This window comes from Nycticebus coucang, chromosome 9 (assembly GCF_027406575.1).
Source record: "Nycticebus coucang isolate mNycCou1 chromosome 9, mNycCou1.pri, whole genome shotgun sequence".
NCBI classification, from domain to species: Eukaryota; Metazoa; Chordata; class Mammalia; order Primates; family Lorisidae; genus Nycticebus; species Nycticebus coucang.
Genome location: NC_069788.1, coordinates 79,465,222 through 79,487,598, shown reverse-complemented (window position 1 = coordinate 79,487,598; position 22,377 = coordinate 79,465,222). Strand labels below are relative to the sequence as shown.

The window sequence follows — 22,377 nt, the reverse complement described above, 5'->3', positions numbered from 1 at the left end:
CGAAGAATAGCTGAGAAGCAGCACTGGTTTCCTCCCATTTCCTCAAAGTGAATATAGTTTCATGAAGAAGAATAAAGGGAAGAGCAGTGGTTAGGTTGATGGCCTAAAAGAAAAAAATGCAGCTTTTCTTACTCTGAATTTACCATAAACAGAAGGGCCACTTGGCAGCCACTAATCATTATAAGTTACACCAGAAAGAGGTGGACAATGGCCCAGGACTGGAAGAGGACGAGGTGGTCATCTGCTGCCAACCTTCAGTTTGTAGGTAGGAGAATGAGGCCAGGGAAGACTGCATGTTAGCCAAATTGACTCAACCCGAGAATGCCAGAGCTGGAATGGAAAACGCCACCTCCCCGCTAACAGCCTGCACTGCGAGGCTCATTCTGAAATACCCACACAACAGGTTGCTAAAAGTGCACTGGAAGAAAGAACAGTTCCTTAAAGTTGTGTCCTTGGGCAAACCACTTGGATCTCAATGAACCTCTTCAATCTCTCTTTCCCCTTATTTTTATGGTCGGGGTGAATACTGCCTGCTCTGCCTCCAAGGCAGATTTAGATGAGAGATCAAATGAGTTAAGTCTGTGAACGCTCCTTAAGTGTTAAAGCTCAGTGTAAATGATAATAATGCCAATTTGCTGAACACTATGATGTGCCAGGCTTTGTCTAAGCATCATTTCATTCTTACAACACTGCTAGGAGGCAGGGACATCCTCCTCCTCATTGTACACAGGAAGGTAAGACTTGGTTAAATCCCTCCCCCAAAGCCTCACAGGTTTGAACCAGGCCAGGCTGACCCTCGACCTTGAGCATTTATTTATTTACTAATAAATACCTCCCTGCCATACAACATGTCTTGGTCAATGGTAATAGTTAGAATTGCATACACATATAGTCAAAGAGCATTGAAGGAGATATGTATCTTTATGAACTATATGAAAATAATGTCTTTTTAGCATTTTCCTGATTTTCCAGTAATTAAAAAATAACTGCCCTTTTAATTTTTTCGTGGATATAGTTGCATTGTTTTTAACAAATTGTAGTGCCCTCATTTTTAAAGAATGAATTAGTGAGAAAATCCAAAACAAGATTTCAATAATCTATTTTGTGTGTGTATGTGTGTAGTGTGGGTCGTTCTAAATTATTTTTCTTTATTTCATTTTTAAAATATTGAGCTTAGGTAAATTCAGATTTTTTGATTTTTTTTTACAGTTTCTTTATGATAAATGTTGAATGGAAAATTGACATTGGGCTCCATCTTCAACAGAACTTCAACATATGGATCATTCATGGAAATAACCACTTCATAGAATATGGTGATCAGCCTTTGTTTGAGATAGATATTCACCTAATTTCCTATTTGTTTTCATTTCAACAGGTTGTAACATTTGGAGATAAATGTCTAATCTTTTACTTAGAAACACTTTGATTTTCTCAAATCTCAGTATTTGTGGTGTGGGGGGGGAGGTGAGGGAGAAGCTTGAACTTCAAAAGCTGTCATTTTTTTTTGTTGCCACCAAGACTAAGAGGTAAAAGTCCTTGGCAGCAATTGGTCACTCACCCCCAAGGGATAATGAAGACATCAAGCGTTCTAGTGATTAAAACCTTTTACTCTTTGTATTTGCTTCTTCATAAAAAAAAATCACCTCTAGTGGATCAATATGGCAAATGAGTAAACCAGAAGATGGCGTTGAAGATTAGCAATCACATTTTAAAACGGCACCCAGTGAAGGCTCAGAAAGTTTCACACAATGACTGTTGAACTGTTAAAAGCAGAGGATGTGGATGAGTGAGGAAAAATTTGAAACTGACAACCTGGTGCAAAGGACACGTGTACGAAAGTGCAAAAAGCTCTAGTTTGCCATCTTTGTATTTAGCAGCCTTATGTCTGGTATTTTGTGAACTTTTGGGGAGAAAGTAACTGACTGATTTAAAATGTAATGCAACATGAAGACTGCAATATTTGCTTTGTTTCCTGATGGGTACCCAGTGCCTGGAACAGTTCCTGACAAATAGTGGGTAGTCAAAACATATTTGTTGAATGAATGAATCTATGAAAGGAAAAGAAAGGAAGAAAAACAGGTTGTAACCAGAACTGTTTTTGAACAAAACCCTGTTGTTTATTACATAGACTCTGATAATGGAAAATTTACTTGGGTAAAATAAAAATATGGCATCCTGTTAATTTCTAAGAATTTCTGATGGTTTTAGGAAAAGCAAACTTATCCATATGTCACTATCTGTTTTTGTTCTAGCTTAATCTTAGTTTCTTCTTTGGTTTGGAGACATTGACCCAATATCTAAGGTTAAAAGAAAAACTGAGAAATAAGTGAAATCAAAAGCTTTTCAAAAGTTGCGAGTTGACCTGGGGCGGTGGTGGTCTAAAATCATATAGAAACCAGTAATCTGACGGTTTACCTGAAAATGCTAAGTAAACAAATACACACAGAGCATCCAATTTGATCTGGTGAAAGTTCAGTGGGTGAAAGCTCAGGGACTTAATTTTGAGATTAAAGGTCTCTTGGAAAATTCAGTAAAATCCCAGGTTTACTTAAACATTACTTCTATTTTGGACTTTTGATTCCCGCTAGTAAACTACTTTGGCTCATTTTAAGGTGAACTGTAAGTCCGGAAGCGATTAAGCACTTGGATTCTTCGGGATCCGCCCCATCATCTCTTTCCTGTTGCCCTAATTGAAACTTTGGGACCTAAGCATTGTCTAAGTCACCTCAATTCATCAGCTTAATTGATGCAAAATTATGAACGCATTTCAAACATGTCGGAACAGCATGGAACCACAGTTTATAGCTCAGGGGATCTGGGCCATTTCCTTTTTTTTTTTTTTATGTATGTGATGTTTTTTAAACACCACGGAGGGGCAGGGTTCTGGGCAGCAGTGGCCTGGCCAAGGGAGCTCCCTCACTCTCCACCTTCAGTTCTGAGATTTGGACAATTCCTCGGTGAGCGGTTACACCCTCAGCAAACTAAGTCCCTGTGGCACCAGATTCCCGCTACTACACGGCCGCCCTTCCCGCCCTAGCCACACTGCTGCTATTTAGCTATTATTGGTTGGTGACGAGCCTCCCTGCAGGTCCGGCACAAAGGCGAGATCCCCATTTCGCACCTCCGGGTTCGCGGGAAACGGCCCCGAGTGATGGTCCCAGAGGCTGCGCGCTCCCGGCTGGAGATGTCCTGTCCTGGCGCAGAGCGCGGCGAGAGGGGAGCAGAGCCCGCGGGAGCCCCCTTTCCCGCGGTGGCTGCCCCGGGGATAGCTCTAGCCCTGGGGCTGCTGCTGGCAGGCTGGGGCTCTCTGCAAACCAACCCCTCCAACCCCCCCGCACCGCAGGACAGGCTGAGCCACTCTGCCCCGCCCCGGGCTCCGCCCCCAGCGCGGCTTTTGAGCTGCTCTATAAAGTTCCTCTTTCGCGTCTCACACTCAGTTTCACCATTTGAACTTGGGACTCAACCGCTGTCCTCAGCTCCGAGTCCCGGGCGAGGTAAGGCCTGGAGTCGGGCAGAAGGAGGGGTCCGAGGCTGGCGCTAGAGAGGCCCGGAACGCTAACCACAGCGGCCATCCCTTGACAGTGCTGGGGACTCCGGCTTCGCAGCGGGGAGGGAGCGAGCCGGGTCAGGGATCCCGACTCCCATCCTAAAAGCGCTGGGCCGGAGGAGCTCGCGCGGGCTCGGCGCAGCGCCTACCACACTGCTGCCAAGAGCATGCTCAACCGCTCTCCTAGTTCTCGGGACCCCACCATTCCGCGGGTCAGCCCAGCCTGCGCCCGGGGGCACTACGCGCTGGACTGGATGGGCTAACGGGACTGTCGGGGCCCCAGGAGTGGCCGAAGCGGGGCGCTCCAGGGAACCCACACAGGGCAGCAACTTTGCCCGCTGGGCACAGCCCCTGACCCCGTTGGCTCCAATCCGAGGCTCCTTCCCCAGAGCCTCTTTCTTAAAGGGTCCAAACACACCCCAGCGGCCGGTATGGACCTCCTTGGCTGGTGAAGGAGGAGGAGGAGCTCCACATTTGGGCCGAGGCTTGCTCGTTGTACCCTCTCCCCTGCTTTGCGCATCCTAGTTTCTCAGGCTGCGAAGCTGGCGTCGCCCTGTCCAGCACTCTCCTCGCCCCAGTTGTCCCCCTCGGGCCCTCTGGTGAAGCTGACACTCCGCGCCGGGAATCTCGCGCTGCTTGGCTTCTCTCCTAGCCTAGCACTGGGTCTCTGCCACTTGTTGCTTCGAGGGCCCATTTAACCTTCGCGAACTGGGGAGGGTTAGGGGTTCTTCTGGGGGCAAAGAGCGCAGATGCTAGAGGAGAAAGCGGACCGGGGAGGAGCTCGGTGCAGAGCACCGGCAACACCCGGCTGCGGGCGAGGCTGCCTGCGATGTCCTCTGCGCTTGGGGACCACCGAGAGAGTGCCAACTGGGTAGTGGGCAAATGTGGAAACTGAGAGTGATAGGGCAAATGGGCTGGAAATGGCTTTGGAGTGACTGCAAATGAAGTGCCAAGCAGGGTGACAGCTGGATTTTGGAGTGTGTGCACAGGCTAGAGTTGTGTGTCCCAGAACCTCTTGGGCTGTGGGTTCGTTAAAAGAATGGACAGTGCCAGCAGAAGGGGTAGAGGGAATGAACTCTAAGGGAGGCGCGCTCCAGAGGTGGCAAAACTGTGCCAAGGGGATGCTCCCGAACCAGCCAAGAAGCTGCCTTCCGTCAGGGGCCTTGGCGACACTGACAGGGCACGCGTGTGCTTGGCGGCCTCAGAGACTCCAGGGCCTCTTGGTCGCTGCCACAGCGGTTTGGGACTGGGTGACCCGAGCGCTGTGCCTCCGCGGCTTAGGGGCAGCTCCTGTCTTTCCCGCAGCGCGGAGCGACTACGGGACGAGCACTTGGGCGCGCGCTAGGGCGGCCGGCGGCACGCGGGGCATGAACCTGGAAGGTGGTGGCCGAGGCGGAGAGTTCGGCATGAGCGCGGTGAGCTGCGGCAACGGGAAACTCCGCCAGTGGCTGATTGACCAGATCGACAGCGGCAAGTACCCGGGGCTGGTGTGGGAGAACGAAGAGAAGAGCATCTTCCGCATCCCCTGGAAGCACGCCGGCAAGCAGGACTACAACCGCGAGGAGGACGCCGCTCTCTTCAAGGTCTGTGCGCTCGCGGGCGGGCTGGAGGGGAAGGGCCCCAGGAAGCCCCGCTGCTCCGGTCCCGGCCCCAGGTCAACACGGGGGACCGCACGGGCCGAGTGGACAGGGGTGAGCCCTGCGGGGTGGGCGGACGCGAGCATCAGGTGGAGATGCCGCGGAGGACGGGCGGTCTCTGCTTCTCGGGTAGTGGCGCACATGGGGAACCGGGTCCCAGTCCTTAGCGCGTGGCTTGAGCAGGGAAATCCCTGAAAGATGGGCTTGGGAGGGGGCGGTGGAAGGCCTGAGGCCCTGGGCTGTTTCTCTGTGGGTTCCTGTTTCCAAACCTGTCTCCGGACCCCTCTCTGCCTCCTTTGTCAGTGTGTCCCCCTCCTTCTGGGAGCATCTGTGGGTGTGCTCAAAGCTGTCTTTCTGGTTTATTCGTTACGGTTCGGTCCCTCCACCCTCCTCTAGCTCTCTTTGGGTATTTCCATGTTCCTTGCCCGCTCTCTCTATATCTCTGTTTCTCCTTCCAAGTCTCTGTCTCATTTGAACGTCTCTCTCTGGAGCTTTCTCTCTCGCTTGCCCCGCGCGCGCGTGCGTGTGTGTGTGTGTGTGTGTGTGTGTGTGTGTGTGTGTGTGAGAGAGAGAGAGAGAGAGAGAGAGAGAGACTGTTTTCCCCTAGAGCATTTTGCCCAGTGAACTGTGCCTTATGGCCCAGCCCCCACCTGCGGCCAGAGCAGGGGAAGGGGACTTCCTCAGGGAATTTGCTCTCAGAGTACCTCAGCTTATGTGACTGTCCAGATGTCCTCTGTGGGTGTCTGCTCACACCACAGCTCTGTCCCTAGTCTCAGGCAAATGCACCTCCATCGTTGGGTGGGGAGAGCCCATTGGGGGAACCTCCACACCTCACCCCACCTTTCAGAAATACCCACAAAACATTTGCTTGTACTCAGCAATGATAGGGTCTGAGGTGAAAAATATTTTGCCTAGAGGACCCACCTGGAGCCTTTCTGTCTTACATTTTAAGCAAAGAACATAAATCTGAAGCACCTAAGCACCATTCTTTCTTTTAGAAATACAATTCCCAGACTCTTTTTTGAAAAGATCTTTATTTTGACTTTTTGTTCTCTTCATTCTTCCCCACCAGGCTTGGGCACTATTTAAAGGAAAGTTCCGAGAAGGAATTGATAAGCCAGACCCTCCTACCTGGAAGACACGTTTAAGATGTGCTTTGAACAAGAGCAACGACTTTGAGGAATTGGTGGAGAGGAGCCAGCTGGACATCTCAGACCCATACAAAGTGTACAGGATTGTTCCTGAGGGAGCCAAAAAAGGTAGGGGCTCTCCTGAATTGGGGTCACAGAACAGAGGCAGGCGGATACATGGAGTGCCTTAATTTTATTCTGAAGGTCACTTTCTATTTTTTTCCTTATAATTGCCTGCTGCCTGCTGCCTTATGCTCAGACCCAGCAAGCTGCCTGCCCAAGTTGTTTGGGTCGTAAGTTGAAATTCTCGTATTGTTGGTGTGCGATGATTTCTCACACCCTAAGCCTCAGCATGTGTGTGAGTGTTTGTGTGTATGTGTGTGTGCATTGAGGGTGTGTTTTCCAGTTAGTTCTAGTAATAGATGGGCTAAATTTTAAAAAAAGAAAAAACTGGAAAATTCATCAAAACTTTACTTATCTAATCTTTGGTAAGTAACCAATTTGTGAATGGGAAGGGAAGACTTTGTCCATATATTGTTACTGTGGTAATGAGAGTGCCGACTTTTAGCACATAATACGGTCAGCTGGGGTGCTTATTAAAATTCAAATTCATGGATTCCTCTTTCTAAGGTCCTAACTGGGGTGTCTGGAGTAGAGCCCAGGAGTCTGCATTTTAAACAAATCCTATAGGTGACCTCACTCGGGAAACATCCGAGGCACATTTACACAGTTTTCCCTTTATTTCTGTATTTGTCCTCTATAAGTCAGACCTTGTAGAACAAAAAATGGCAGGAATAAATAACTGCCCAGAGGAGTGGCTGAAAATGCCCCATTTGTCCACATAGTCTTATGTATCCTAAGAATTAAAGCCTCAGGTATTTTTCCAAGATTTGACATTTAGTTAAGTCAGTTCCTTTTTTCTCTCTGTGCCATTTCCCTTTTCCTCAATTACACAGGAGCAAAGCAGCTCACCCTGGAGGACCCACAGATGACCATGAACCATCCCTATACCATGGCAGCACCTTACACCCCACTCCCAACCCAGGTACAGTAGAGGGGGCAGTACTGGACATCTGGAGGTGAGGCTGGGTCTATTGGGAGGCCACGTGAATCAGCTGCCCCACATGGCGGGAAAACACAGCAGAACTTGGTCTTTGCTGCCCTAGTCCAACTGCATGAATGTCCTGCTTCCCACATGGCATTGCTGCTGGTATTGTTTTCAAGTAGAGCAGGGATGGGTGTATCTGCCTGTGAGAATACACTTCTGATTCTCAAATCTTCTGGGAAACAGACCTTTTGTGGAAGTGGAAGATTTGGAAGTAATCTTTATCATGTGAGACCACAGGGCAGCTGATCGTTGCAGTCTGTCCTGATGTGAATGACAGCTCTGTTTTATCCACTGTGGTGGGTAAAAGAAGGCAGATTTCCCCACAGTATTTTTGGTGCCAGAATCAGCCATATGACGAAGCTTTACATAAAACATTATAACAGTGTCTCCATTGTGCTTTTGGATAGTCGGCGGCTAGCTTCCACTCAGGGTGCTGAATGATTGGGATGATTTGGCCACCAGCCTAGTGAGGAATTCCCTGAGGAGCTGGGGGTGGGGGGATATAAAAGCACCCCCTTTCTCAGTGCCAATGCTTTTTATTTTAGCTTCTCCCATGTTCCTTTAGCAGGTTCATAACTACGTGATGCCACCCCTTGACCGAAGCTGGAGGGATTATGTCCCTGATCAGCCACACCCGGAAATCCCGTATCAATGTCCCATGCCATTTGGACCCCGCAGCCACCACTGGCAAGGCCCAGCTTGTGAAAATGGTAAGGAAGACACCGGGGCATGAAACAGAAGAGTTTATTTGGCCACGGGCTGCAGGGAATTCTGGTCTGTCCTCAGGAAAGCCTCACATACAGGGCAGGGGTGAGGATTGTCTCTGTCCTGCAGGGTGGGAGGTCCCAGAGCACATTTAGTCTCAGGATACATGCTGGGCACTGCCCTAAGTGGAGTCTTATTTAAACATCACAGAGACCACTCCAGATGCCAAAAGTGGCCCCATTTTTCTTTAATAGAGAAGATCCCAGAAGCTCATAGATTGTAAGTAGGGACAGAGGGAGATTATTGAGCTAGTATTTCTCCTAAGCGGTGGTGTGTCCGTTGTCATTGTCGGTGATATTAGAGGCGATAAAGGGAAGGGAATAGATAAAATGAAAAACACGTAAAATGTCCCCATAGGTACCTAGCTACTGACTCCCAGACAAACTTGCTCATTCGGGATTTAATGCTCCCATAGGAGCACCCCCCAATATCAAAATGAGCTTGCCCAGCAGAAGTGCTACTGGGTGCAGGTGAAATCTCACAAGGTGTGCTGAATAGAGCTAAACTCAAGCTTTCAAGACTTGGGGTTAGTCGTTTAAATAGAAGTCCTGACTAAGGTCAACACTCTGGTCCTTTTGGGTGTTGGAGGAGTATCTGCTCCTTCACAACTTGGCCTGTTTGCCTTTTTTTCCAGTCATGTTTAGGTCATCCTGGGCTTTTGGTAGTGAAAGAGGTGTGCCATTGTTTATGTTTGCATTGAGTGGAATGTTTGCAAAAAACTCAGAATTTGATTGTATTGGCTTTTCAAGAGTGATTTGCAGCCAAGGTTGGTTTCCCATATCATAGTGGAGGAATCAGCTAACATTAAACCAGCTTCTGAAATTTAGACCTCTGTCCAGTGCATCAGCTCTGTTGAATGAATAGCCATAGAAAAGAAACAGTGTTTAGAACTGTGCAAAAAGATGGATTAGGCAGACATCTTTTGAAGTATAGGTGATACTAAATGAAATGCCGGCAAAATAAGGTATTCTTTCACTTATTTTTTCTCTATTCATGGTTAATGCAACACCATCTCCAGGAAACATGGCTCAGTTTTCCCCAAACCCAGAAGTAGCAAGCCACACAAACATGGACTAAACACTTTGTTGGTTTTAAATGGGCTCTTTGGTGTCAGCACTCACATGGACCTGAGGTCTCGTCTCTGCTGTGGACTTGTTATGAGAACAGGGGTAAATCACTTCATCTCTGTGAGCCTCAGTTTCCTTGTTTATCAATTGTGGAGCAAGAGCTCTGAATTTCCTCCCAAAGCTGTGCAACGGCTCCTTTCTCTTTCAACCCTGGTTTTTCCAGTTGAACTTGAGCTTGTCATTGCCTTACAAGACTGTGCCCTGCCAGCTGCTTATTCCAGGGGGAAAGTGAGTGCAGCTCCAGCCCCTTCTTTCCCAGCTTAGTAAAAACCCCAGGCAGCCTCCCAGTACATCGACTCTCTGTTTAGACATCATCTGATTTTTATTTGCAAATGCAGGTTGCCAGGTGACAGGAACCTTTTATGCTTGTGCCCCACCTGAGTCCCAGGCTCCTGGAATCCCCACAGAGCCAAGCATAAGGTCTGCCGAAGCCTTGGCGCTCTCAGGTGAGTGCAGCGTCTGGTTCTGGAGGCTCCTGCAGGAGGCCAGCCTCTGCTGCCACTCCTTGTCATCTTTGGGTACATGGGAATTTAGACACTCACTGTGCTCCCCCTGGGGTTAGAAGTAGGCTATGTGTGTCCTGTGTCCAGGCTAGGTGGTCACCTGGTCACTGCAGTGAATAAAGACCATTAGAAAACTGAGCAGTGAGAAGCCAGCTTGTGCCTATAATGACAGGTCCCACTGTTGGTTCTGTTCAAATGGAGTCCTTTTAACTTCTCCACTGGCACCTCTCAGAATTGCCAGGAATGTGAAAATACTCCAATTTCTTTTACAAAGGGTCCTCCTTCGGCCTACATTTTTATAGCGTAGAATAATTTCTGAGGAAAGCGTACAGGGAGAGGGGAGGAGGAAGAGGCATGGGTGATCACTGTGTATGGCACACCTCTTGGGGGCAGGACACAATTATAAGAGGGACTTTACCTAACAAATGCAATCAGTGTAACCTAATGCTTTGTACCCTCAATGAATCCCAAACAACTTTTTAAAAGGCCTATGGGCTTCTCATTTTGAGAAGCTGATTATCTTTCCATGTTTGGCCACAGATAGGTCATCCTGACCTGCTTCCCATGAACATTAATTCTGGTCCCTGTCTCTATAATGTTGGTGTGCCTACAAGTAATGAACATTTTGGTCTCCTTCTGAACTTCAATATAGCTTGCAAATAAATCCGATTTTTAAAGTTCCATTTCTGGAAAAAATAATTTTACCTTCCAGCTCCTTCCAGTTCTGAAGCCCCTAATGAGGCTGGTGCCTTTCTTCTGAGGCGCTCATGAATAGCTGAGGACACCCTTCGGGAGGAGGGGCCTCCGAGTAGGAAGGCTTGGGTTTGTTTTTAGAAACTTTCAAACCCTTTTCTTGAGTACCTAAGACTTGCGTGGGTGCCTGATGAGTAGAAATAAACAGCTATTTATATCTCTGTGACTTTGTGATTTCTGATGACATTAAATGAAATGAAACTGCCCCGCAAGTCACCTCTAATGGCCAACACCCACTCTCGTGGGGGTGTGCCGTTTGGCTCGTGCTCAGCTGGTGTGTCGAAGTGGAGGACTGAGATGTGATGTGGGTGAAGTCTCAAAACTCACCATTGAGGAATAAGACGGTTTTGTGGGTTTCTTGTTTGGGTAGGCATGATACAGATTAATTATCAACCTTGAGCACATTTATCAGAGAACCATGATGCATGTTCATTTTTAAGTCCTGTGCAGGACCTATGGGTAGCGTCTCCTGTCCTGGCGGCCCTCTTGCAGTTTAAGAGGTTTTGCAAACCTCACATTGTTCTTTTAGCCTGTAGGTGTTATTTTAAAGAGGTTTCTGAAATTAGCAGATTTTTTTGTATAAATGTATTCAGCATGTTTAAAGTTTTAGCACAGTGTTAGAGTTCTTTTCAAACTTAAACTCAAAACCTAGTGGGAATTTCAGCAGACTTTAACTCTTGGAGCATTTTTCTCATGGATTGCTTTCTTTTCACAAGAATTAATTTTATGAGAAAACCAGCATACATCCAATGTGGATAACTAATTTAAAAATCAAAAAAACCAAAGTAGAAAATAAAAACATCACATTTCACTATCCTTCCAGGTTGTAGAAAGGTGAAATATGAATATAAGTATATTTATATATAAATATATATATATATGTGTGTATGTATATACACACACGTACACAGTATAACCTAAATGCTGTCTTATTGATATTGATATGTAGGGAAGTTTCATGTGTGTGGACATAATTTCTTTTTTTTTTGAAATATTACTATATTTTTTGCTCATCAAAATTAAACTTTTTTTCCAGAATCAAAATTGATTTGCTTAATGATGGATTGTCATTTGACGACACGTGGCTTAGTATTTTAAACATAAATATTGTCACCACCATCAATGTCATCATCCAGAAAATATGACTTAGTAAGTTCGTAACAGGTGGTATTCTCTAAAATGAGTTAAACATATTTGCAGAAAATTAGTGAAAAACAGGTTCCCTCTTTCAAATACAAAAGAGCCCATGACCACATAAATTTGGAAAATGCTGGTTTGGACAATTAAATAGGTTTCCTTCCACAGGACTTCTGTTAAGTGTTGAATGCACCCACACTGTCTGTAACTCCAGTGGGGCGACGTGCGCGTAGCATTTCCTAGGCTTGCTTGACTCTGGGATGGGTTACTCTCTCACAGAGCATCTTGGGACTCTAGTTTCACCAAACACACTTTGTTCTGGCATCCTGGCAGGTGTCCTGGTCCGTTAGCACTAACTCTGGAGCTCTGTGTTTGCAGATTGCCGACTGCACATCTGCCTGTACTATCGGGAAATCCTGGTGAAGGAGCTGACCACGTCCAGCCCTGAGGGCTGCCGGATCTCCCACGGACACACCTACGATGCCAGCAACCTGGACCAGGTTCTTTTCCCCTACCCAGAAGACAATGGCCAGAGGAAGAACATCGAAAAGCTGCTGAGCCACCTGGAGAGGGGCGTGGTGCTCTGGATGGCCCCTGACGGGCTTTACGCTAAGAGACTGTGCCAGAGCAGGATCTACTGGGACGGGCCCCTGGCGCTGTGCAGCGATCGGCCCAACAAACTGGAGAGAGACCAGACCTGCAAGCTCTTTGACACCCAGCAGTTTCTGTCAGGTAATGCATCCATCTGTTTCAGGGACGGGGTCACAAATGCCAAGGCGCTTTCTATCCCGGGCTGAGGTCTTCACTCTATTAACCTCAGAGGTCAGCAGGCTTGATACGAGAATAGGTCTCCTGTCTGGCTCAGAGTCATCTCTGGACAAGAGGGGTGACAAGAGGGTCCAGGTGAGAGTGCCCAGGTGGCCTGTGGCTCAGGTTGACATCTTGGGATTCTAGTTTTCAACAAATAGTCACATCTTCACAAGGTTCCATTTTATTGCAGTAGGACCTCAGCAAACATGTCTGTTGATATGGCAGCTATTTTCAGGTTCCTAGAAAAATTATAAAGGTTAAAAGTCTATTGTTAACATTCTTGGTTGTGAGATGTGTCACCCTTATGCAGATGCTGCCCTGCAGGTGGAACCAAGGATTGAGTGTACTGAACTGATTTTACAAAGGGGAAATTATGAGAGTGCTTTGAGTTATCTCTGTGATATGAATATTTCTAAGCATATTTTTCAGAACCAGCAAGTTTTGTTTTCGTAGTTTTGATTTCAAGACGATTAAATTAGCCCTGGGTTGGCTTTTGTGAAACCACTGGCCTTGTCACTGTTGGGGCTTCATCCATAGGATTGGTAGCTGTGCAGAGGCAGGGTGCCTCCTTTGCAGGAGAGAGTTCTCTGCCTGCCCATGAACTGCTGGTTCTTCCTCAACCTTCTCCTGAACCTATTCTTTCATTTAGGGCCTCCTTCAGAATCACCCTCTGTCTTTGGTTGTGCTGTTTTCCTGAATGTGCTTCCTCATTCAATTCATTTACATAACAACACAAAGCATCCATGTGCAAGGGCACTGCTGCCAGTGTGCTGAGCCTTGGGGTTTATGGAAGCTCATCCAAGTTCTCTTCTGGTGTCCAAAACAAATAATGTCCCTGGATCACAACAGGGATTGTCCTCCACACTGAGGCTGACAAAATGATGAGGGAGAAGTGTGTTGGTCCTCTGAGGCAGTGGCTGGTGAGGAAGGCTTGGACAACCCTCACTCTAGCAGCAGAACTGTCGCTAAGCCCTGGCAATGACTCTCTTATCTGTTTTGGGGTCAGATGTGGTGGTAATGGTGGGGACTGAGGAAGCCACTGAGGGGCACCCCGTTGGCATCTCTGTGTCTGCTTTGAGGTTTGTAGGAGCTCACATGTCCCAGGAAGGCTGAAGTCCACCAGGTGTGGATTTCCTCAGAGACTGTGAACCTTGCTGTCTTTGGCATCAGAAGACATCACAGGATGAGGGCTTTCTAATTAAGGCATCCCAGGAAACTGGTACTTGCTTCTCTGAGTTTCTCCTGCTCAATACCTGTGAGCCTCCTTAGGCTGTGAACTCTTGCTTAAAATTTAATGTCTTCTGTGAGTAGGAACTGTTCTGATTTTTTTTTTCCTTCCTCTATAACCCAGGGCTGTGTCTTGTGCCCACTGCAACCTCTCACCTCAAAGCATTCACTGAGGTTCTAGGAGGATGCTGTGAACTTAAAAACTGCAGCTGTGTAGACTAGCTTCTGCATAATTAAGGATTCCCATAATGTTCTCACGTTACCAAGTAGTTGAGGCATGACTTCTTCAGAGAATTGTGCCAACTCTCCACTCTGAGCAGCCTGTGTAGGTGTGCTCTCAGACCACGGCAGGCAGTGTGAATGTGTTTTACACATTCTGACTAAGTCATTTGGGTTTGATTTGAATTCTGGAAAAAAAAAAAGCAGGAAGTCAGATAGTCCTGTGAGTTAGCTAGAAACTGTTCTTCAGTTGAAGAGAACAGTGGAAATCTTTGATATCTACCCATTCAGGATTTGCACACCACTGGGGACAGCCCCAAAGGCACAGCGGGGATGTGTATCTGATAAGGACACATCCGCGGAGCTGTTGTGCAGAAGCGTTAGCTGCTCCTATGTAGTCACTTCTTTTGCAGACATGACATTTTATTGTCGCTACAGGCAAGAGAGTCATCTTGCATATGGGTGGGGAGAATGGGTCAATGACAAAGATTGGGCACACATCTTCCATCTGCTTCATATCCTTCGGGTAGGAGTGGTGGCCTCAGGATATACGTATCCACAGCGTGGGGCCAGAGCACTTAGTCACTGCCTTTCTCATCTTAGGTTATGGGTCTGTCCCTTCCTTGACTCACACAGGTCTAAGGCCCTGCAGACATCCATAGCAGGTGCACAGACCTCAGGCTGACCTTGCATATTTTCTATGGTGCCCGAGTTCCATAGATGTCCTTAGTAGCACAGATATTTGATTGTGTGTGCTCCATAGTTTGGGGAGGAGATTTTAGAATAATTCTGGGATATAAAAACATTCTGATTTTTTTTTTTTAGGAAAATTTCTCCTCTGCATAAATTGCTCTTTTATCCCAACTTGACTACATTTCTTCTTTTTTTTCCCAACTTCACTTCTGTCTGCTACTTTTGCCTTCTCGTGGGTCTTGTGCTTCAAATCAGGGTTCTGAAGCCTGTGGGCCAGATTCCTCTTGAAGAATCCAAGAAAACCCAGCACACATAGGAACTTGTGTATGCAATTTTGCAGTGGGGGCGTACAGGTGAAGAGCCTTACTTAGGGAAACAAGAGAGTACCTATTCTTCCTGTCTTCAAAATCACAGAAAGCTCATGTTTTCCTGTTTAACCTGGTGTTGTTCAGCAATGAGGGTTTTTGAACACAGTGGTTTTTTTCTCTCTCTCTCTCTCTCTTATGGGATTCTCCAGAGCTGCAAGCATTTGCTCACCACAGCCGCCCCCTGCCAAGATTCCAGGTGACTCTCTGCTTTGGAGAGGAGTTTCCAGACCCTCAGAGGCAAAGGAAACTCATCACTGCTCATGTGAGTATTCGGTTACATTCATATCGTGAGTTTCCCTGTTCTTTATCAAGGTCAAGGTCCCATTTAGAGAAGTCCTAAACGTGAAGCAAATGTCAAACGACCTGGGAAAATAAGTGTAGCCCTTAAAATAGTACAGGAGGAAGCTCAGCCCAGTGAACAGCATAGCCCAGGGACCCACATGCTGTTCCCAGACTCAAGATCCGCTCACCACAGACGTGGGGAGGAAATGTGAAACCGAGGGCACCACTTGTCCGGTCTTTCTTATTTTTCAGGAAAATTGTCATGTTCTCATTTTATAGGGGTTGAAAAGAATTGACTAAGATTGTTTTAAAAATGCTATCTGGCTAGTAGCTCTCCCTTGGTAGAGAAACTTTTCCCAAATGGGAAGTTGCCCATGCTCTGGTGTATTTATTTTACAGGTCCCTCCAAGTATTTCCCAGCCCCCTCTTTCATTTATGGAATTTTAGAAATTATTTAATTCTTGGATATATGTTATTGAAAGCGTCTAAATCTGTCCAGAAGTTCAAGTAGATCAGACCCTTATCATGTTCTCTAACATAGTTCAAGATGGGTCCAGTTGTGGCAAATAAACATCTTTTTCATAAAAGAAGAAAAGAAAAAAGGTTTCTATGGATGACATTTAGCATTCATTTGCCATGGAAAACAGAATCACTAATACCTAAGATGTTTGAATTTGAAAACTTCATATTGCTATATACCTTCAAGTGTTATTCATGGGCCCAGATAGTGAGTGATACCAGGTAAAAAATTATACCCATAATATCAAAATTTAGAAATATAATACCCATAAAATCAAAATTTAGATCTTATTTTAGTTCTGATTATATTTCCTGTTGAAAATTGCAATAAAACATTATATTATCCTGTACACACAGCCCCCCTTTTTGATTATAAAAACAAAAACCAACCAGCCAATAAACAAAAGTATAATCCCATGGACTTCAGAGTTTTCTCATGAATTCTCTCTAGTAAATGACATAATAATTGATGATTGTTGATATGATAGCTGATACCTTGTTAACAACAGTGATTGTTAAATGGCTAAATAAACTTGGCATTGCTAAACAATACTGAAGAAGTTGATGATCAACTTTGGGCATCATCGATCTGATTTTAAGGGTTATTTGGATATAGGGCTCTCCTGCACATGGTGCTGTATGGTCCATCAAAGGAAAACATACATGTGTACACCAATGAGGTCTATTTCTTTATTTTTTTATTATGGATTTAATTCCTTTTTATTATGGAATTATGCTTAAGCCATTATATATCAAATAACACAAAGAATTTAATAGCATAATTGATTGAGAGCATTCAGCTTGTCATAGATGTTATAAATTCAGAAAAAGCTGTGAGTTGAAGGCTTTTTTTTGAAAATGTGATCCACACTAACAACCAAATCAGGTAAATTTGAGGTCAATGAACTTGTCTTTTTCCACAATAGCAGTTTTGTTATTGTTTAATTTTATTTTTTCTTTTACCTTTATTTCTTTTACCTTATACAGATTACCTAGCAATGAAGTCATTCAGGATGAGTTCTGAATGTCAAAGTCTGCAAATTGCAGTTGTGGAAAAACAAAATCATTGGTTTAAATTACCCTGAACATTACCTCAGACTTCCTTTTAATTTGATCATTTTACCTGATTTGGTTTAGTCTTAGCTAAATGTAATTGTTAAGTGGCAATTGATTTAAAAAGCAGCATATTTAACCCAGAATCAAATAGATTTTGGTTACTTCTTCATAGGTGGCTTTATGTTAGCATTAAGAAAAAAATTGTTTTTTCACCTAATGTGTACAATGTGAAGGTATTTAGCACGCCCCGCCCCACCACCCCTTCGGGTGAGGGGCTCTCCTACAACTTGAATTTTACCTTGGAAGTGAGAACAATGTAATATAAAAATTTGTCCCTTCTTCTTAATTTGAAAAGAAAAATAAGTTCTTCAGATGGCCCAAATATGAATTGTTTTGATATACCATAGCATAAAACTTTGGACTTAACTTTACTGTCTCCTAAGAGTTTGAGAGTTAGTTAATGATGAGCCAGTTACAGAACATCTCAGTAATGCCTTTTTTAAAACTCTTATTAAAGGTGGAACCTCTGCTCGCCAGACAACTATATTATTTTGCTCAGCAAAACAGTGGACATTTCCTGAGAGGCTACGATATGTCCGAACATATCAGCAGTCCTGAGGATTACCACAGATCTATCCGCCATTCCTCTATTCAAGAATGAAAAACATCAAGACAAGTGATTTTGTTTTGTTGTAAATATTTGACCGCTGACTGACTGCCCTCTTTTTTGTTTTGAGGAGCTCAGTGATGGGAGTTTGGTTCAGCAGTTAAGGAACCCCATATTAAAAATATGTATAGAAAATTGGCTGCATCTGATTGACAGATGAGCTTATTTCCAAAAGAAGGACAGTCTTCCTCCTCTCCTAAGAGAATGACTGCTCTGTTCTGTAGACTGCCATCATGGATGATGGATGTGTGAAAATTGATCAAACAATACGTTTACATTTTCTTAAAGTACTCTCTTTAATTTGGTGATTAGTTCTTGCTGAAAGATTAAGAAAATGTATTCAGTATTGACCACTGCCTGCAGTGATAATTGTGCTTAGGTATTATTGTACCATTTCTCAGGGAAGTAAAGTCTAAATTAGAAACAACTCTGTCCACAAAAGAAAGGTGTTAATGTCTGCAAGAGCTGTAGTTCTTGTGGAAAATGCTTGCTGAGTGAAGGAAACTGAATCTTTGACTGAGGTCCAGCCACGGTGCCTGCAGCCATGGGGTGGTCCATCCTCCCATTTGCCAGGGGTCTACTGGGGTGCCCTTCTTTGCCTCTCATTTGCCTCCTCTCCTTGATCTCTCCTGGAAGCAAGTTGGCAAACTCTTGCTATTTTCTTGAGCCAAAAAGCATTATGGTCACTCTTGGATGTTCTGCTCTCTAGTGATATTTAAGTAACGGTTACAAGTTTGGGTGGTTGTTCTTTGTCTTTTTGTCTCCCATTATTTAGAAATGATAGAAGAGCTAGAAGAAAGAAAAGATAGAAGAGCAACAGTCCAAGTACTAAAGATATATTTTTAAAATGTTAGGCCATTTCCCTCTTCTGTTTGTTTGGCTCTCGGTCAGTTATCCATGGCAACACTAAAGAGGAGGAGCCAGTGACTCTCAGGTTGGTGAGCTGTCAGGACACGGGAGGGCAGGATTTAACTGATTGCGTAACTGCAGACTCAGGGGCTGTTTCTGCTTATTTAGTATATTATATGCTTCCTCATGCCAATAATAGTTTGACCAGGCCTTAAAATTCCTGGGCTTTTTCCAAATACATCTTTTTATAGAATCCCAAATATCCCTATTTGCTTAAGAAAATCTGATCACTTACATTTTTGCTGTTTATTTTGGAAAGTACAGCAGTTTAGATGGGGTGTCACGCTGCAATATTTTTTTCATACTAAAAAATAATTGCTGTTACTTCCAGGCTCTGCAAAAGATTTGATAGTTCTCAAATATATGCCACTCCTATTCTCACCTATATTTTTAAATTCATTCAACAAGCGCATCTTAAATTCCTACTGTGTCCCTCGTTTTAGGTTATAGCCTCGATCAGCTTTATAACTAATGAACCACTAGAATGTCTTGATTTTTTTTTTTGTTTTTTACTTTTTAAAAGGGGTTTTCAATTCCAAAGGAATACATACTAACTAAAGACAGTATAAACAGTATTAAAGAACATCTCCTTTTTTCCCCAGCCAAAATTCTTCTCTCTAGAAGTGCCCATAAGAAGAGTTCAGTTTCTTCTTCTGACACATTTCACTTTTCTATAAATATCCATACACTTGGCCAGGCATGGTGGCTTACACATATAATCCCAGCACTTTGGGAGGCCAAGGCAGGAGGATCACTTGAGGCCAGGAGTTGAACAATACAAATGGAAAATGCTGTGAACAATACAGACCTTGTTTCTACAAAAAACACAAAAACTAGCCAGCATAGTGGGTGCCTGTAGTCCTACCTACTCTGAAGGCTGAGGAAGGAGAATCGCTGGAGTCCAGGATTTCCAGGCTGCAGTGAGCTATGAGCAGGCCACTGCGCTCCAGCCTGGGTGAGAGCATCTTGCACATACTTTTATGCAGCAAAGATTTACCGCATCTTTTCAGAGGCAATGTGCCCAGGGGGTTTAGTAGCCACTTAACAGGGATATGTTTTGGGAGCAGCTAGTGTCTCATAAACTGCAGTAATTTATACATCTTATAGATGCAAAGAATTTTGGGATATATTATCCTCAGGGAAGAAGATGAAATTAGGAACTGTAGTTTCATGGGCCCCTGCATATGGCCCTCTTCAGGGGAGAAGATTTCCGTCTGTCTGACACTTCAGAGAAACTTTCTTGGAAGTCTGTTCCAGGAGCGCTGTGTTCTCTCACTTCTCTGTAAATGCTTTTGCTGCTGTTGTTTCATGTTACATGTTTTAAGAGTGAAGTTGCATTTTCTGGAACTTGTTGGCTTTGGCTACTACCTCCTTTTTTGTCTGTATACTGAGATACCTCGAGTTTTTATGTTTGTTTGTTTTAATTTTGAGGGATCCAGAAGCATCCATTCACCCTAGGGAATGAACTAAGTATGAAATTATCAGGGTTCTCAGGAATTTATTCTTGTCTTGAATAAAGTGGGTTTGATGAACTAGAATTTAGCATCTACTCAATGGAAAATGTAGCTGAAAAGTTTGAATAGTTGTCATGGTCAAGAGCTCTGGGTCACAGGGAAGAAAATTTTCACGTCTCATGGGAGTGTGCTCTTGGCTTTTTTCTTGTTCTTGGGATTTCATATATTTAGCAAAATCTCAAGCAATCATTAATATCTTCTGGAACACTATAGAGAACCAAGTGACCAACTTGTTTTCAAATGAAACCTTGGGACTCCCTGAGTCCCAGGACTGTTAGTTACCCTAAAAAGGACCCCACTAGACTGTTGGGTTTGAGTTAGAGCCTGCTCTATGATGTGGAAAAAAATATAAAATCCTATAGAGGAATGTGGTTATCACCTAAGTGCAGGTATCTGCCTCGAGTTTGTGTTTAAAGAAAAGTGATGTTTGGGTTCAGGCCTAAATGAGGCTAAATCTCAGAGCTGGAATGACTCTGGGAGTCTTTGGCTGCTCACATGTCCTGTTCTGGTTGATGTGCTGTACCAGGAAGGCCATGGTGGGAGCATCAGCTACTTTATTAGTAAAAATCCAGATAATTTAAATACTTTTTGTTCCAATTGGATCACACTTCTTCCCTCTCCCAAGGGCAAAAGTTCTAAAAGTGGTGAGATTCCTAAGGTCTATGTTTGTATCACACATCTCCCCAGAGCATTTGTCCCTACTGACTGCAGCCTTCTAAATGTTGCATTAAGGCTCTCTTACCATATGTATCATTTTGCAGGTTGCTTTTTCCCCAACCCTGTCTTTGAGACTGATCCCTGGTCAATGTATGTGGATCTCATACTTACTTCCCTTGCCAACTGTGGCTGAGTGGCCTGTCACATGAATGCAGTGATGGCTGATTTTCCTGCTATTTATTTTCTTTTTTTATTTGAGATTACTATGAAGGTACATCCTATTAGGTTATATAATTTACCATGTAAGGTTAAAGCCTGAGTTATAGCTGTGTCCTACACCCAGGGACTGTGCCATATATCCACGTATTATACCCACTGGGTGGGAACCTGCTGAGTCCCCTCCACTCTCTGCCCTTTTGAACTTAAATGAGACTTTTTCTCCTATGAGTCTGTGATTGTTAATCTTCTAGTTTCAAATTGATATTGAGTACAGGTGCCTGTAGTTCCAGATACTAGGGAGGCTGAGGCAAGAGAATCTCTTAATCCTAAGAGTTTGAGGTTGCTATGAGCTGTGACACCACGCCACTCTACACAGGGCAACGGCTTGAGGCTCTGTCTCAAAAATAAATAAATAAATAAATAAAAAATAAAATAAAAATAAAGTTCCCTGATATTGAGTACTCGAGGTGCTTGTTTTAACAATCTTGTGTTACTTAGGAGAATGTTCTCTAGTTTGTTGCAAATGACGATAAATTGCCCCTCTTTTTATGCCTGAGTAGTGTGACATGGTATACATATATCACAGTTCATTAATCTATTCATGTATGTATGGGGCACTTGAGTTGGTTCCACATTTTTCCATTGTGAGCTGCTAGGAACATTCGAGTGCAAATGTCCTTGTGGTAAAATGTCTTTTTTTTCATTTGAGTAATGAAAAAAAGTAGTGGAATTACAGGGTCAGATGTTTCCTGCTATTTATTTTCACTGCTTCTAGGAAGATGCTCATCAAGTGTAGCTGCAGTGGAGGAGAAGAGAAAGGAGATGTGAGACAGAGAAGAGACAGGCCAGCAGGCCAATGCTCCTTCAGTACAAATGCTTCCTACTTAGGGGTCTTTCAGGTAGCGCAGGTCACTTCCCCTCCTCATCCTCCCTCGCACCCCCTCTTTATGGCAGTGGCCTGCTAGTGGGTAGCACCTGCCAGGTCCCCTAACTGACACCAGTGTCCTGATGGCTCTGCTGGTTGTCAGTACTCACAGGCGATGAACATTCTGTGGATACTTCCTATACCATCAATGTTTATGTAAATTACCTTTCCGATTAGATTTGCATGTTTGATAAACTTATGTTTTTAGGTCATGAATAAAAACTGTAAATAAATATTTTTAGTTGATAAATAAAGACTAAAAACTTGTCTGTGTGTTAAACATTCATTCAACTTTTTTTTTTTTTTTTTTTTTGAGATAGAGTCTCCCTGAGTAGAGTGCTGTGGCATCATAGGTCACAGCAACCTCAAACTCGTGGGTTCAAGCCATCCTCTCACCTGAGCCTTCTGAGTAGCTGGGACTATAGAGGCACCTGCCACAATGTCCAGCTTATTTTTTATTTTTAGTAGAGACAGGGTCTCACTCTTGTTCAGGTGGTCTGGAACTTGTGAGCTCAGGCAATTCACCCCGCCTTAGCCTTCCAGAGTGCTAGGACTACAGGCTTTTAAAATACTTAACTTTTAAAATACTTCCTCCTGCTGTCCTC

The 22,377-nt window shown here is 44.4% G+C and overlaps 1 protein-coding gene across 2 annotated transcripts; it reads left to right on the top strand.

Annotated features, from left to right (window-relative positions):
• The first annotated feature begins 3,451 nt into the window (after window positions 1-3,451).
• On the top strand, window positions 3,452-22,015 carry IRF4 (interferon regulatory factor 4). Of its 2 annotated transcripts, none has more exons than XM_053603463.1 (9): window positions 3,452-3,494; window positions 4,853-5,130; window positions 6,257-6,443; window positions 7,271-7,359; window positions 7,991-8,132; window positions 9,653-9,760; window positions 12,086-12,439; window positions 15,174-15,286; window positions 17,399-22,015. In XM_053603463.1, exons 2-9 carry the CDS (start codon window positions 4,915-4,917, stop codon window positions 17,540-17,542), a joined length of 1,353 nt encoding a protein of 450 aa, XP_053459438.1. In that variant the 5' UTR covers window positions 3,452-3,494; window positions 4,853-4,914; the 3' UTR covers window positions 17,543-22,015. The 2 variants fall into 2 exon arrangements, with proteins under 2 accessions (XP_053459438.1, XP_053459437.1); XM_053603462.1 differs by having other exon boundaries at window positions 7,988-8,132.
• The last annotated feature ends 362 nt before the right edge of the window (window positions 22,016-22,377 follow it).